Below are 17598 nucleotides of genomic sequence, written 5' to 3' on the forward strand. Positions count from 1 at the left end.
CTGTACCAGCGGTATACCCCATAGCCTGCAGAGCAGTGGGGCCTGATTCACACAGCGTGGGCACCACCCAGCGCAGGGGAGAGGAGCTGCCGCTCAGGGTGGATATGGGGGTGACAGTAGGCTGCTGCCGGAAGGAAGGGGTCACTCTGGGTCCTAGGTGGCTTTCACCCCACCCTTGCCAAAGTGTTTCTCCAGATAGGGGTTCTAGACTCCCCTACTGCTGGACTTTGTGGGGGCCCAGGGACCCTGAATGGGGCTTGTGATCCTAGACCCGCTCCATAAATACTCGCTGAGCCCTCCCCTGCTGTGTCTGTCCCTGCAGCAGCCAGGCAGATACCTCCGGCCGCCCCCAGGGACTGTCCTCAAACATTCATATCAGTGCGGGAGCATCTAACAGCTGCAGCCTGCGCGTGGGTTGGCTCGAAGGCTTTCGTGGCCGGGGGGTTCTGGCCCACCCCCAGGAACCAGCGCGGAAAGGGGATTCGCACCTGGATGCAGCCTCGGTGGAACCAGGCGTGCTTGCACGCCGGGCACACCAGGGCGCTGTAGGAGGGTTTCCCCGGCATGGACTCCAAGCAGACGACGCAGACGGTTTCCGCCTGCTGCTGCCACCGTCTCACTCGCTGCACCGGCCGGTGGGTCCAGCAGAAGGATCTGGGGGAGGGACAGCAAGAGGGCAGAGCCGATAGGCACGACAGTCACTGGCTTCTGCCTGGGGCTGCAGAGGCCACGGGCCGCGTGGAAGCTCCACTCCTCTGGGAGTAGGGTGCCCAACTTTCTATTGGCAGAAAACCGAACACCCCAGCCCCGCCCCCTGCCCCGCCCCTTTTCTGAGGCCCCCCGCTCACTCCAACCCCCTCCCTCCATCGCTCGCTCTCCCCCACCCTCGCTCACTCGCTCATTTTCACCAGGGCGGGGCAGGAGGTTGGGGTGCGGCAGGGAGTGCCGGTGAGGACTCCGGCTGTGGGTACAGGTAGGGGCTCCAGGGTGGGGCGGGAGATGAGGGGGTTGGGGTGCAGGAGAGGGCTCCATGATGAGGCAGGGGGTCGGGGTGTGGGAGGGGGTACAGCCTCCGGCTGGAGGGGGGAGGCTCTGGGATGGGGCCAGAAATGAGGGGTTCAGGGTGCAGGAGAGGCATCCGGGCTGGGGCAGAGGGTTGAGGTGCAGGAGGGGGTGCAGGGTGCAGGTTCCAGGCAGCGTTTACCTCAGGTGGCTCCCGGGAAGCTGCCGGCATCTCCCTCCGGCTCCCAAGCGGAGGCGCGACCATGTGGCTCTCCGCGCTGCCCGTGCCTGCAGGCACCGCCCCCTCAGCTCCCGTTGGCCACGGTTCCTGGCCAATGGGAGTAGCTGATCTGGCGCTGGGGGCAGGGGCAGCATGCAGAGCCCCAGTGACCATCCCTCTGCCTAGGAGCCGGAGGGAGATGCCAGCAGCTTTCCGGGAGTCACGCAGAGCTGGGTAGGGAGCCTGCCTGCGCCGCCAACCGGACTTTTCGTGACTCAGTCAGCAGTGCTGACCAGAACTGCCAGGGTCCCTTTACGTCCGGGCGTTCTGCTTGAAAACCGGACACCTGGCAACTGGGAGGGGTTGCAGCATGCACTCCCCTCTGAGAGCTCTTATCTCCCCTGTGCCTCTGGGGCAGGGACAGGTGCCAGGAACCCACACACCCAGGGAGTTGGGCTGCAATTGTATTCTTTTGGAAAAGAGAAAAAAAAGAACCAAAGATTTTCTAACCCCTAAACTCAGAATCCGTGCCGGGCCTTTGAAGGCTGCTCCTGATATCAGAGTCTCTCAGCACTGGGGCCATCCCTTGGTTTGCCCCTGTAATGCCAGCTATGGGGCTCTGTCACCAGCATTTTCACAAGACACCCGCTACCCCACGGGTGTTTTTGACAGGTGTATTGTGTACCCTGCAAACGCTGACAGAGCCCTTTGCTCCAAGAGGTGCTAAGTAGGCTTCCCATCAGAGACTTTGCAGCCACGCTTACTTAAACTCCCCGAAGAACTGATAGATGCAGCCTCTCTCGGAGCCACAGGGGAAGTGGAAGTTCTTGGTGCACTTGCTGCCCTGGCAGGCGATGGATGCCCCTTTGCAGCCGCACACACAGCAGGTCTGGAAACAACAGGACGATGAGCAGAACAGGCAGCAGCTCCCAAGGTCCCCACCACAGCCCTTTGGAGGCGAAGGGAATCCTCCGACCAGCTTCATGTCCTACATCCGCACCCGGTGGATCACTGTCCCAGCCGTGCTAGGGCTTCCGTGGAGATCACAAAGAGTCTCGGGGTGGGAATGTCACACAGAGCTGATGGGAAGCCACTTACCCTCCCACCGGGAATGCAGAGATTTCAAAATGGCATTTTGTCCCAGATTGGGAGGGGGGGTAGAAATCTCAGAATTGTTCGCAAAACAAAATCTCCCTTAAAGAGTTCCTTGCCACTCGTAGATTATATTGTAGGCTCTCAGAAATATAGGACTGGAAGGGACCTCCCCAGCCCAGATTAGCCATTAACAAAAGTCAAACCAGGAGACTCTAAAGGAAACGTTTGGATAATTGCCCATCCAACATCTGGGTGACATGGAGACGTTCCCACCAAACATTGTGGTTTTGTCAACTCAGCATTTTTCAACCAACAAACGTGTTGCAGGACAACGTTCGCTTGGCTCACATCACACTAGCTCCTGTGCTGGCAGGAAGGGTGGGAGCCAGTGGCCCATGTCCTACCTCAGGCTCTCTGCACACCTGCCCCTCACAACTAGGCTTGCCAACTTTCTAATCACACAAAGCCGAACACGCTTGCCCCGCCCCCTGCCCTGCCCCTTCTCCGAGGCCCCGCCCCTGCTCGCTCCATCTCCCCTGCCTCTGGCGTTCGCTCTCCCCCACCCTCACTCACTCGCTCATTTTCACCGGGCTGAGGCAGGGGGTTGGGGCGCAGGAGGGGGTGAGGTCTCTGGAAGGCGCTCACCTCAGGCAGCTCCCAGAAGCGGCGACATGTCCCTTGGCTCCTAGGCGGAGGCGTGGCCAGGCCCCCATCCATAGGCACTGCCCCCACAGCTCCCACTGGCCGCGGTTCCCAGCCAGTAGGAGATGTGGACCCAGCACTCGGGGAAGGGGCAGCACATGGAGCCCCCCTGGCTGCCCCTGCACCTAGGGGCCGCAGGGACATGCCATCTGCCTCCAGGAGCCATGTGGAGCCAGGTAGGGAGCCTACCAGCCCCACTAACCGGACTTTGAATGGCGCGGTCAGCAGTGCTGACTGGAGCCACCAGAGTCCCTTTTCAACTGGGTCTTCTGGTCGAAAACCAGACACCTGGCAACCCTACTCACAACCTCCTCGTCTTCCCCTGCTCGGACCCCCCACCTCTCTCCCTTCCCTGTGTAGATAATCCCCTCCCAACTAACTCCAGCCCCCACCACATTTGCCACCATCACATTGTTCTCTCGGCTTGTGTGTGATCCCCCTTCCCCACACCCTGGGCCTGGCCTTTGTCTAGTTCGTCGGTACACTCCTGGGGACTGGCTACTCCCCTGGGTCTGTACAGCACCCAGACAACAGGGCGCTGCTCTTGGATGGTCTCTGGGCACTACTGTAATCAACATATCAGATAATAATAATACAGCACGGCTCGGCCTCACCTTCCGAACTGCCCGCTTTAATTCCTGCCTGATGTCCGGATACAGGAACCCGTAAAATCCCTCCTCGTCCTTCCCCCTCTGGATCAGCCCGCTGGCGTGGTACTGGAACACAGGAGCGTGGGCACACTGTAACCTCTCTCCCCACCAGAAATTCCATCCCGGACCTCAGAAACCTCTGTGACCAAATTTTCACCCCAAAAAGTCGCCCCAAAAAGTTTCCATTTCAACAAATCAGCATTTTCTGATGAATTTTGGTTTTGGTCAGAATAAATCCCCACCAGCTCGAATTAACGATTCTAAATGAGCTGAGCTGCTTATTGGCTAGTAAGCCTGGGATTTGCAAGGGGTCTAAGGGCGTCACTCCAGCAACTTCTGTACACGTCAGAAGCTCAGCACCAACAAGCTGTGCTGGATGGGAGAACAGGGAGGAAAAGGAGCCATGGCGAGGGGGCTTCTCCCAGGTGAGCCAGGACACCGAACAATCTGCTGCTCTTTAACTTCGTTATAATAAGGTCCACGCTCTCTGGATCTCATTCTATATATTTGAATAAAACGGTGTGTTCAACTGAAAATGCGACGTCCTTCATTTCGAGGGGTGCTGTCCCTCCTTCTGAGAATCTCTGCCCTTCGGTGTCTCTCTGAGAAGGAAGCTCTGGCCTCAGGCTATATCTGGTGCAGGAGCCTGACATGTAGTAGCAGCCCTGCCATCTGCCATGTACAAGGGGAAAGGGGAGCCAGAGCAACCCTGACCGTTTCTCTGTGGTAAACCTCCTTTAAATCCCCCGTTGTCCAAGAGGGCAAATGTGAGGAAGTTGGTAAATGTCAAGAGGACAGATGCAACCACGAGCAATAAGCGGCTTTGGGTGCCGGTGAGGAACAAATCAGGAGGTTTCGTGGCTTTCAGTGTAATTCGCGAGGCAGTGAAGAGAAGGGGTTGCTGTCCTAGCTTGCATTCGACAAATCCTTTGATTCGGTGCCTCGCCATTATGGGTCTGTAATGCATGTTTCCAAGGACAATACCAGCCGCACCTAGAAACTCATGGGATAGACACGTCTGAGCAATGCCGCTAATGAGGACAATGAAGGTCTAGGAGTGACAGTGAGGTGCATGAGCTCAGCAGGAGAAGCCAGCCAGAATTACACAAAGGTCTGGGCTCACGGCACAAAGAGATGGTCGTTCCTTTCCCGACAGCCACAGTGAGATCACAGCTGGAATGCAACAGCCAGGTCTGGGCAGCCCAGCATCAGGCAGAGAGAGGCAAACTGGGGTTGATGCAGAGAAAAGCAACCAATGGGCTGGATGAATTCGTGCGGAAAGGTGAACAGTGCTTGGCTGAATGATACCGACAGGGGACTAAAGATACTGGGCTCTTTAGTCTAGCAGAGAAAGGCCTGAGCCCACACAATGGCTGGTAGTTGAAACTAGAAAACTTCAGACTGGAAAAAAAAGATGCAAAATTTTAAGTGAGGGTGATTAGCCATTGGAGCGACTTCCCAGGCTCTGGGATGGACTCTCCTTCCCCGGGAATTTTAAAACCAAGATTGGACATGTTTCTACAAGATCTGCTCTAGTTCAAAAAGGGATTAACTCCAGGACGTTCTCTGGCACACAGGAGGGCAGCCTGGAGACGATCACAAGTGTCCTGCAGAGAGGAGCAAGCATCTCTCTGCTGCGGGATCTAGGAAAGGGCTGAATGCACCCAAGCAGGAGCGTTGAGCGGTGGCCCAAGGAGGTGCACTATAATAATAGCAGGTGAAATCTTGGCTCATGGACTTGAGTGGGGCCAGGACTCCACCCAGGGACCCTGCAAAGGGGGTGGTGGGAGTCTCATTGAGTGGGTCACTGAGATGCAGGCGGATCGGCCCAACCTCTCAGGAGAACCATCAGCCCCCGGGGAAAGAGAGAGTTACTCACCAGGCAGTTCTCGTGCACACACAGCTTACCCCGCTGACATTTCTGCCCGTAGGTGTCGGGGTCAGAGTCAGCCCGGTGGCAGAGCCCGCACTCTGAAGGGGAGGGAGAGGAAACGTCACTGAATCAGACAGGCTGCTCCTGGCACAGCAGCCCTGGCACAGCCATCCTGGGGCAGGGAGCAGTTACCAGGGACCAACAGCGACTCCCGCCGGCCAACGGGGGAATGATGCTGATGGGTGGCCAAGGGGAGGCCTGCCCGCTCCCCAGCTGGCTGTGACGCAGGGTCTCCGAGGGGCTGTCAGAGGGAGTCATACAGCAGCTTGGAAAGAGCAGCAGGCTGTGTTGATAGGAATGTGAACAGGTAAACTCACCAGTGCCCAGGCGTGTGCTGTGTACAGGGTGTGATCCACGTCCCGTGCGGGATTGTTACTTATCAGAGCTAATGCGGGCGCTGGGTGCAGTACATCATGGACTCACATCCAACCCAGAGCCCCCCAGATCCCGCCAATGGATCCAGAGCTCCCCCAACACCCATCCACACCAGATCTGAGTCCCCTCCTCACAGCCAACCCAGAGCCCCATGGCCACCCCCAACGGCTCTGGAGTTCCCCCAACACTGCCACATACCAGATCTAGGTCCCCGCCTCTCACAGAGGGAATAATCTGGCCCGTTTGGGGGCTCCCGAAATCGCTGTCTCTGGGCTCTGCAGCCACTGCTCTGCACTGGAATGTGCCTTCCCCTTGCTTCACCCTCTGCTCCCCCTGCCCCGTCCCTTTGTTCACCGTCACCCACGGACTGCACCCTTCCCTTCCCCCTGCATGGTCTCTGTTACAACAGCGGTTCCCTCCCAGAGGGGAAGGCCGGCCCCACCCATGGACCCCTTCCTCTGGCTCCCCTGCATCGCTCGCAGCTAACAGCACTGGGACAGCGAGTGCCACCGGCCAGGGATGCGCTCACGTTGCCCCTGCTACAGCCCACCGCAAGGTAGTTTATTCTCACCTTCCTCCTTCAGCTTCAGGGCCTGGCGGTTCATTTCAGGAGCGCTGCAAACAACAAGAGGGTTTCATAGAACCATGGAAGATCAGGGTTGGAAGAGACCTCAGGAGGTCATCTCGTCCAACCCCCTGCTCAAAGCAGGACCAACCCAACTAAATCATCCCAGCCAGGGCTTTGTCAAGCCGGGCCTTAAAAACCTCTAAGGATGGAGGTTCCACCACCTCCCTAGGTAACCCATTCCAGTGCTTCACCACCCTCCTCATGAAATAGTGTTTCCTAATATCCGACCTCGACCTTCCCCCCTGCAACTTGAGACCATTGCTCCTTGTTCTGCCATCTGCCGCCACAGAAAACAGCCGAGCTCCAGCCTCTTTGCAACCCCCTTCCGGTAATTGAAAGCTGCTTCCAATCAGCTCCTGAGAAGCCATTGTGCTGTGACTACACAGTTGGATTCTAGTTGGGTTCATAGCGGTAGCTTTCATGAGCCAGCTAGTCCTAGCTTAAAGAGCTAGGCTGGGAGGTGGGCTCAATTCCTGCCTCTGCAACAGATGGCGTCTGTGTCTTTGGGCAAATCCGTTAATCCCTTCGTTTCTCCCACCAAAGGGATCTCATACTCCTTCCAACCTTTGCTTCTTCAGACTGTGCACTCTACAGGGCAGCGCCTGTCTCTCGCAGTTTGTTTGTACAGTGCCTAGCGCAATGGGACCCTGAGCTCTCAAGGTGCTGCTGCATGTGAGGAATGAGCCCAGTCTGGACAATTGAAAACTCCCACCTTTCCCGTGGGGGTTCCTGCAACTCCAACTGGGCCCCGTTCTGAAATCACCCTCAAGCTGGTTATTGGAGGAAGAGGCTTCCTTGACCGGGACTGGCCACGTTCCTCCACATTTACCCCAGACGTCGTTAGTCTCCACCCCACACAAAGACAGGAGGGGCCTTATCTGGTGTGATTTTGGTGATGTCTGTGGAAAGGTCTCTCCGCTGGGGCTGGAGGGCTCCTGATGGTCATTTCTGGTCCCTCCCGTACCCCGTGTGCCAGAATCCACGCGTCACTGGCAGGCCCTCCTGCGGGAGGAGTTATTGGGTGGTTTACTTGGACTGTGAGCTCCTCGGGGCAGGGACCATCCTGCAGCGCCTAGCAAAAGGCTCTACGGTAATACAAATAATAGTCATGTTCTGGCTGGTCAATAGAGTCGAATCTTTTTCCTTTTCCTAGCGTAAGCCACGTCCACCTGGCGTGAGCTCTGTCCCCATCTAGCCGTGGCTAGGCCAGCCGGAGATCGATGAGCCTGCTACAGCCGGAGCTACGAGAGCCACATCCTTGAGCTCAGGCGGTAGAGGCTCATTCGGTTCTGATCCAGAGGCCCCAGGTTTGATCCCCGTGGCTCACAACCCACCCAGCTGTGCTGGTGTTACACGAGTGAGAAAAGACCCTTAGGTACAGTCCCCCTTTCCTGCTCCCTACACATTCTCCCCACTCCCTTGCCCATAGGGAGAAGGTTAGTCCTGTGGTTAGGCCCCTCACTTGGCTCTCAGGAGACAGGTTCAAGTCCCTGCTTTCCCACAGACTTCTTATCTGACCTTGGCCAAGTCACTTAATCTTTCTGAGCTTTGGTTCCCCGTCTGCACAGTGGGGATTTTAGCACTGCCCTGCCGTGCGAGGTTGTGAGGCTAAACGAAGGCATGTGAGGTGCTCAGACAGGGTGGTGAGAGGGGCCAGATAAATACCTCAGATAGGTAGATCTGACAGGGGCTGTGGCCTTATTAAGATATCACCTACTCACTTGGTCTGTGGTCTGCTCTCCCCCTGCTCCTGGTAGCTGACCAGCGCAGTCCGGCTGTGGCGTGTCATTTCATTATTCACTGTGACACGGTAGCTGCATAGCTGGGGCTTTGCATTCGTTGGTGGGAAGGGCAGAGGCAGGGGCCCAGACCCCCGTCTTACCGAGGGAAAAAGCAATATTTACTTACGATTTCTCTAAATACATTTTTAAAACATCACACCCCAATCCAGGGATGGCAAAACAAATCTGCCCTTTTTCTTTCTTAACAGAAAGAGCCAACCTTTCCGTCCCTGGGCAGACAAGGAACAAACGTTGTGCGATAGAAACCAATTGGCTTCTCACAGGTAATGAAACAAAGCAAAGAGCTCAAAGACCAGGCAGCTGCCAGAATAATAATTCTAAGACACAGCTGACAGGAGGCCAAACGCTGCAGACCCCAAGAATCTCCAATCAGTGAAAACAGACTCACAAGTAGCCCGTTGTCTCTATGACCCACCAGTGACTACAGGGGACTCCATGAGGCTGTGACGTCCAGGGCTGGAGGGCAAGCACCTGCCAAGACTCATTTGGGATTATACCCAGCAAGAGCACAACTCCCAGAGCCCCCACTACACAATGGGGATGCAACACCCACTGCGTGCATCCCGGGGCTCAGCAAATCCGCCTTCCCCAGCAACGGGGCTACAGCAGGTTCCTAGCAATGGTGTCCCCATGGAGCGCTCCACCCAGCACTCCACTAAACATGCACCCCTGGGTTCTGAACGCTTTGTTCTCTGTCTCCTGGAGGCGCCAGGCAGGCGCTAGCTGGATCCTTACGGGCAAGGGGGGAGACACGTTGGTGTCTATAAGGGAAGTGTCTATTGCTGAGTCTCACGCTAGGTCTCCTCCGGGGAAAGATTCATATCTGTGCCCAATGGATCTGGATCCAAATTCATGGCGGACACTCAGCAGGACTCCAGCCCTTGGCATGTGTAACCCAATCAGCGGGGGGCTCTGGCCCCGTCTCACAGGGGCGTTGGAACAGGTTTTATAGTGGGGGCGCTGAAAGCCACTGAACAGAACTGTAAACCCTGTGTATGATGGAAACCGCTTTAAGCCAGGGGGTGCGGCCCAGCTTCCCTGGCGCCAGCACCCCGGCCGTCTCACCGTGGTCGGGCCCCATATAGAGCTTGATGAGCCTACTACAGCCTGGACTACCAGAGGTGGGTCTTTTAGCTCAGACAATAGAAGGTCCCGTGTTTGGACTCACAGGTCTCAAGTTCAATGCCTGGCACAGGGGGTGTAGAATTACACATCCCTGAACACTCACCTGCTGCCCTCTGGGAGCCTGGTCTTGCAAGGGTTAAGTGTTGTCATGCACAACTCCTGTGGACTGCAATCGCCACAGCAACCAGGTAAATACACAGCCCATTGACATGTCACCAGTGACCTAGGCAGGAATCCAGGTTCAAACTGCCCCCTACTGGATGGGACCAGAGCAACTCAGCTGCATGTCACAGCGCTGGGCTCATGACAGGCCGTGAAGATTTGCCTTTCACTCCAGCGGCGCAGGCCTATGCTTTTGGAGCAGGGCAATCCGGTTCCTGTCCCCAGGAAGTTACAAGCCCTGCAGCCTGGGGACAGCTGCGTAATTCCTAGGTAGCCAGAGACTATATTTATACCAGGGCAAATTCATCCCCAGGATAATGCCAGTAACTTCAGTGGAATCACTCTGTGACTGATCCGGCCCACTGTGTCTTAGACATGGTGGATTTCTTGATGCTGTGTGCTGGGGCCACACAGAACTTCACAGCAACAGAGGAGCGAAAACTCAGAGCCTCCTGCTGCAAAAGCACCAGCCCCTACCACTGGGGCCAAAGGAAAATATTCCAGAGCTACGAGCAGTGAGGAGTCGACAACACACAGTCAAGCAGAGAGCCCTGCAGAGAGCAGAGAGCCCTCTCGGCCCTGCAGAGAGCAATGAACTGTTATAAACTAGCCAGGGTCACCCAGGGAGTCAGTGATAGACTGGCAATAAAACCCACCCCACTGCCAGGACTAGACCCAGGAGTCCGGGCTGCCAGCCCATAGGTCTAGCCGACAAGTTACAGAAGAAGGTTAGGTACAAGGTCAGTCCAGAGGGCTAAGGCCAGAAGCAGCAATCCAGGCTAGCGTCACATCACAGGAACCATTCCGAGCTGATGAACTGCACCAGGTCCGAGCCAAGTAGGTCAGCCAAGGCAGGGCAAGGTGTCAGGAGCAGAGAGGGGCCAAGAATCAGGAAGGAGGAGCAAGGCCAGGTACCAGAAGGAGAGCTGGGGCCAGGACCCAGGAGCAGGGCTGGGGCCAGGAACAAGGCAAGGTAGCAGGAGCACACAGAAGGGCCTGTTGCAGAACCAAGCCAGAGATCCCCCTAGTTGCACAGCAGCCTCCAGGTGTTTCCCCTATGTCTTAAATAGCATGCCTGGGCCAATCAGGAAACACCATGGGCACAGCCCCTCAGGGCCTCTGTGGGCGGGACATCCAGTGGGGCTTGAGCCAATAGGACTCATAGGTTGCAGTTCTCCCGTTTGCCAGAGGTGGCAGTATGAACTCAGCAGCTGCCGAGGAGCCACCAACCTGGCTTGCAGACCTGTGGATCCTCCCACCTGCTGGTTCTCAACTGGGGGGTCCTGAGTCTTGGGTAGGGGTCATGAACAGGAATCAGGGGGTCACAATCGCCCTCTCCTTCCCACGTTGCTAAGTCAGGGAGGGCCCAGTATTGAGAAGGTTGAGCCCCAGTGTTCTAACCCCCAGGGCATACTCCCTCCCCCATCCTTGACTAGAGTGGTTCACTCGTGACTCCAAGCCCTGCCCCACTCTGCTCCATTGCAGGCGCATCTCACCCTTGCTTTACAAATATAACGCGGTTTTTCAACCTTCTCCCTTTTACTTCCAGCTGCAAAGGGCTGGGGGTGGATTATTTTCATTGAGAACTGATATCGCCAGAGGCATGCTGCTGAGACCCTCAGCCCCCAGATCAGGATCACTCCTGCAAAAGCTTCAGAGAGACAGCCCAGAGCATTCAAAGGTGTGTAGGCCTAAATCCTAAATCCTCATTAACAGGCACAGCCGAATATTTCAATTGCATTTTGTATTTTGTTGGATCAAAAGAAATTGACATTGATTTAACTTAAGCACAAATAATTTAAATATAATAAATTGTTGTTCCAGTTCAGAAATAAACATTACAAATAATATATTAAAATAAACTCTTTGTGGGAGGAGCAATTGCCTCCCGCGACCCGCAAGGACTTTCGGGACGGTCGCCAGCAGCTATTGCCATCAGGGGCTCGTCAGTTTTGTTTCACGTGCTTGACATGCTCCTGGACCCATCGTGCGTTGGGATCGGAGCAGACTTCCCGGCCTTTTTTCGTGGTAAAGCTGCAGAGATAAAAACTCAGTTCAGAATCTTCACAGGGAGAAGAAGGAAAGTGGATCCCCTGAGACACAAGCTACGGCCGAGCAGGTCGTGGAGACCAGCTGAGTTCTGTGTTGGCCAACAAGACTGAGCATTGCTAAGAATAGTCAGCCGGTGAGGACTCCGCTTTTGTAAAGGTGAAACCTTCACGGCACCTTACTGCGGAGAAGCTGAGCTGTGCCTGGCTGCACCACTGTCACTGGATCAGCGTCTCCAGCTTTGACGTTACCACCTGAGCTCACCCCAGCAGGTGACCTTACCCCGGTGCAATGTCCAGGTCTTGACATAAGGGACATCCTCCTCAATTCTGGTCCCACTGAGCCACTACCCTGGCTCCATGCTGACTCATTTTTTCTTCCATGACCATGCAATGAGTATCAGTGATCATCTAAAATAGTGCATATCCCGCATCTGAGTGACCCGGGGATCACTGCTGCAACCCTTCTTCTACCGCAGTCTGTCCCCTGCCCACCCTTTGTTACTCTCACTAGTGGTGTGCTTGCAGGTTAGAGCCGCAACAGGTGTGGCAATGCCCATTTACCCCAGGTGTGGCTCTGGCCCCGTCTGCCCCGACTGGAATGCTCAAGATACCCCAGCTTTCTTGCTGCCCTCTGAGGCCCTGCTTTCTGCTCAAAGAGAGCTGCAGGAGAATGCTTTCCCAAACCCCTGCTGATGAGTTACTCGGGGAACTGAAAGCTGTGTCAGTCCCTGACACAAGAACCCAGAGCAAGGGCTCAAGCATGAACCTTCTCCGTGGGTCTGCAAAACATCAATCCCGCCTTGCTCTCTGTACATACCTATTGTCGGTATTTTGAAGGCCTCTAGAATTGTGGCATCCAAGGGTCACAGGGGAATGTGGAGAACTTCTGCATAATTGTCTTTTACCCCAGGATTAAAAATGCCTTTGACATTTGTTTCCCAAGAACCCTGCAGATTCCCTCCCCCATCCGTTCATCCTATGGGGTTGTTTCTCTGCATGAACGTAGAACGTCTGGCCGGAAATCATACTCACATTACAGCCGGCAAGGAGCACTTGCTGCTGGTGTGCCGGTACTTCACCACAAGGCTCCGTGGGATTGGCTTGGCAACATGGCTGAAGCAGCAGGAAGTTGGGGTGTTGACGCCATCTGGAAGGAAAGAAGAGACTTGCCTGACGATTCGCTCTAACCCCTCGCTGAAGGTGTCTGAGGATCTGAAGGCTTCTCCCGCAGTCCCAATCGGGTTAACTGACCCTCAGCTCCACCCCTCACTGTCACTGTTCCCGGGCATCTCAGAGCAGAAAGACCCCTGAGATCATTCATCTCGACCAACTGAAGTTTATGGCTGTTTCGTGGGCTCCCTCCCAACCAGGCTGGGTCACTACAAGCCGCAGTGTCAGAATGGGGAGCGCACCTTCCTACACCTGAACCCACCTTGACGTAGTCCGAACCCCAGTGAAAGTGAGAGCTCCGAGCGCTGCAGAAAGGCAGAAAAGAAACAGGACTTACCAAGCTGAGAATGGACCTGGGAGCAGAGGGCAGCGATGAGGAGAACCGTGAAGGCAGCCACACAGACCTTCATGCTTCTGCTGGGAGAGGAGGAGTGGCAGCAGCAGAACCAGAGCGGGGATTCTTTCCAGTTCTCCTCGTGTCTCTGATGCTGAACCACAGGCCCTTGTGCCGGCTTTATACAGCGGCGTTTTAGGGAAACGCACACATCATGCCAAGTCAATGATGACACACAGAGCCAAATTTTGCTGAGTTGAGAAATCAAAGAGGAAGTTGAAATCTAGAGTGACTCTCAAATTCCGTTTCGGAGTTTAGGTCATCAAAAGTCCTGGAAAAAGGACAAAAGAAGCGAGGACATGAGTCCATTGTGGTAATGGTGGCAGGTTTGTCTTTGAACTAACAGACCTGCCTTTGGCGGGGACTAGGTGTGACACAAGACTCAAAATGAAATCTGAAGTCTTGAGTCCCTAATTCAAATCCAGCCCAGGTTATTGATGACTGAAGGTCATTACAATAAGCTTCTGGGGACAGGAACCTACTGTCTGTGTGAAGCTCTTTGGGGTAGGGGCGTCTTTTTCTTCTCCACTGATGGGGATTCCACAACCTGCCTTGGAAACCTGTTCCAGAGCTTAACTACCCTTATAGCTAGAAAATTTTTCCTGATATTGAACGTAAACCTCCCTTCCTGCAGATTAAGCCTGTTGCTTCCTGTCCTACCTCCAGCAGACCTGGAAAACAACTGGTCACTGTCCTCTTTGTAACAACCCTTCACATATTTCACGACTGTTATCGCATCTACCCTCAGATTTCTTTTCTCAAGGCTAAACGTACCCAGTTTTTAAAACCTTTCCTCATACATCACATTTTCTAAGCCACCTTTCTAAAAGTGCAGTGCCCAACAATGGACACAGGACTCCAGCTGAGGTCTCACGAGTCCCAAGCAGAGCGGGACAATTCCCTCCTGCGTCTTACATACAACACTCCTCTTAATACAGCTCGGAATGATATTAGCCTTTTTTGCAACTGCTTCACATTGCTGACTCTTATTCAATTTGTGATCCACTCTCACCCCCAGATCCTTTTCAGCACTGGTACCTAAGAGTTAGTCCCCATTTTGTAGTTGTGCATTTGATTTTTCCTCCTGAGGTGTAGTACTTGGCACTTGTCTTTACTACATTTCATCGTATTGATATCAGACTTTTCCAACTTCTCAAGATCTTTTTGAATTCTACTCCTGTCCTCCAAAGTGCTTGCAATCCTTCCCGACTTGGTGTCATTGCAAATTTTAGAAAGGTTTCAGAGGAGCAGCCGCGTTAGTCTGTATCCGCAAAAAGAACAGGAGGACTTGTGGCACCTTAGAGACTAACCAATTTATTTGAGCATAAGCTTTCGTGGGCTACAGCCCACTTCATCGGATGCATGCAGTGGACTTTTAGAATTTTAGAAAGCGTACTGTCCCTCCATTGTCCGAGTTGTCGATGACAATGTTGAATTGAAAAATACTCTGTTTTCGCTGAAAATTTTCAAGTTTTCATTGAAAAACCAAAACTCTGAATTTGTTTGCAAGGGGGGAGGGAACAAAAGCTGTTTCCCAGCGAGCTCTACCAATCATGCTTCAGTATGGAACAGTGATATTCCGATGGCTGCCTGGTGACCCTTGTGTGAAATGAGTTAGGGGAGGGGCCCAGCCCCATTCCTGGTGGACAAGAGCCTGCATCACAGGAAATACTCTCACAATTCACACTTTCTTGATGGCAGGTTCTGCAGAGAAGCTGAGGACTGAATCGGCCACGTAGACTGGTTCTCCTCCCAGCCCAAGATGCACTTTCTACTGATCAGGGTCAAAGGCTCATTGGTGAGGCAGTTCTGGGACTATTCTAGGCAAAAGCAGAGGATTTAGGGCTATCGGTCCAGCACCTTTATTTGTAATTTAATTAAACATCTCAATGAAATGCAAGGGACATGAATAGACTTTACTTGCCTATGAGTTCTACTGAGGCCATCAGTGATGACAGAGGATAATGGCTGGATGCCGTGGGTGCCGGCTGATTAAATGGACAAGAGCTAGAAGACTGGCACCATCCCTGCTTTTCTGTCCCTTTGTTGCACTGCTGTTGGAATGAGAGGCCGATTGGTGGGCTTCGAACTAACACGTGAACCCGCTAGCTTCCATCACCTGGCTTTTGACCCTTGAGCTGTGGAACTCAATGGCTGTGACCCGCTCTGCTCTGCTGGCTGACAGCATGGAGCTAAGGATTCGGAGTGCTTGGGCTTTGATTACATTTAGGGCTTTCCGGCTTTCATGCCAATTCCTGACCTTTTTATACAGAGACACACCGATGGATCTGACACCTTTGAATTATCCGCTGCATTGTAATGTGTAGCTTGGATCTGAAAAGGGCCTCTGCAAAAATCTGCATTCCCGCCTTCCCAGCTTAGTGTCTCTTGGAGCACAAAGAGTTTTCTGAGTGCTGGCCTTGCAAACTCAGCCTGAGATCCAAGAGAAGTGTGGGGCTGCTGGTGTGCAGAGATCATTGCCTACCATGCTGACAAATATTGTCTCCTTGTTGCCTTGTACTCCCCTGTCTGTCTGTCTCCATCCATTGTCTCTTGTCTTGTACTTAGGACAGGGACTGTCTTTTTTTCTGTGTTTGTACAGCACCTTGCACACTGGAGTCCTGTCCAGGACTGGAGCTGCTAGGCTGTTTAGTGACACTGACAATAGGTTCTTTCCATTTTAGCCATCAGCAATGCTTCAACATCCTCGGTAATAAAGGTCCTGTCATCAACTCTGCCCTCTGTGGCACACGATTGCCTTCAGTACAGAGGGCAGAGGGGTAACTCTGTGGAACTGAGTACCCCATTCTGTTGCCATGCTGGTCTCTCTCTCTCTCGCAGTTGTACTGCATTGGAAGGGTTAACTAGAGTGAAAAGCAGAAACAACTCATGTTAGTCACTGACCCATCCCTGGTCTGAGTCTGATACACCACCAGATCTGCCAGGCAAGAAAGGGCCCCATGCACTGTAGCTTTAAGTGTGTGGTTGGTCATTTCTATTTCAGCCAGTCTCTTCTTATGGGCTTGGTATCATTAATGATGCAATTTGTATTTGATGGCGGCGGAGTTCTGATTTGGGGTTCAGTTCTGGGGAGTTTGGGGGTGGGGGGAATTTGTCAATAGTAAATGCTCTGTGCTAACAAAATTACACCGGATAAAGAACAGAGGAAGGTAAGGAGCTGAGTTTCTCAGCTGGGCTTTAAATGTGGCTAAATTTGATCCAGAGGCTGGAACTTGAAGCTAGACAAATTCAGACTGGAAATAAGGCGTAAATTTTTACCAGCGAGAGTAATTAACCACTGGGACAACTTATCAATCAAGACTGGATGTTTTTCTAAGAGCTTGGCTCTAGGAGTTATTTTGGGGCAGTTCTCTGTGAATTCTTGGAAGGTTACAACAAGCGCAGAGTCACTGAGAGATTTCTCCTGACCTCAGAACTTCCTCTGCGTGCAACCAAACAGGCACGGGAATCGCAGGCAGGATCTGAGCTTTAGGCTAAGGAAACCTCACACACTTTTCAAATAACCTCTCCTGAGCTCCTTACTAACCAGCTCTGAGGACAGGAGGCAGCTCTCCAGGTGCCGAGACGTGCAGAGGTTTGGGCAGGAGAACATCTCGTTGCTGCCTCCGCCTGTCCTTGCCCCATTTCCAGGCCCCCCCAGCTCTCCCCAGAGCCAGCTTCACACATGTCGATTACAGCAGGGCAAGGGAGTGGCCATGGCAGCACCAACTCCAGGGCCACTCAGCAAGAGCAGAGCTGGTTGAGTCCCACCAAAAACTGGGATGCTCATGGCTGGGAAACCGTGCAGGAAATCTGAGCAGCCTGACTGGGCCTGAGCTCTCACGAGGGGAGAGAAGGACTCTTTCTCTCTGGGGACAGGTCGGCAGGCAGGTGGGGAGTGGGGCGGGACTGTGTGCGACTGAGTAAGTGATGGGCAGGGGACCTGGCCTTGTTCTTCTCCCTTCACATCTGACACGCTTTGGGGTCTCCCTGAGCACAACACAGCCCTGGCTAGGGAGTTCCCAAAGCCAGCCAGGGCCCCAGAGCCAAGCCCCATGCCAGGATCATCAAAGGCTGGGCGACTCTCCGACACGTACGGGCCAAGTGCTGCATCTCTCCTGTTCAAGACCCATCCCTGCCTAGGGAAGCCCCTGGAGCAGAAAAGATGGGCCTGTGGTTCCCAGACCCATTCCGTGGCTGGGTGGAGGAGGATGGTCTCATGCGAGGGCTCATTCAGCAGTGCGGGGAATGTCAGGTAGCTGGTGCAGAGCCATTGTCCCAAAGGATCT

The 17598-nt window shown here is 54.0% G+C and overlaps 1 protein-coding gene across 1 annotated transcript; it reads right to left on the reverse strand.

Moving 5' to 3' along the window:
• Window positions 1–11452: 11452 nt before the first annotated feature.
• LOC311532583 (C-C motif chemokine 3-like) lies at window positions 11453–13514 on the reverse strand. The gene is made up of 3 exons (XM_084651157.1): window positions 13253–13514; window positions 12778–12892; window positions 11453–11728 (listed from the first exon to the last, which is right to left on the reverse strand). The coding sequence occupies exons 1-3, from the start codon at window positions 13323–13325 to the stop codon at window positions 11641–11643; spliced, it is 276 nt and encodes a 91-aa protein (XP_084507283.1). The 5' UTR covers window positions 13326–13514; the 3' UTR covers window positions 11453–11640.
• Window positions 13515–17598: the final 4084 nt, after the last annotated feature.

This window comes from Lepidochelys olivacea (assembly GCF_965140295.1).
Source record: "Lepidochelys olivacea isolate rLepOli2 genome assembly, chromosome: 17".
NCBI classification, from domain to species: Eukaryota; Metazoa; Chordata; order Testudines; family Cheloniidae; genus Lepidochelys; species Lepidochelys olivacea.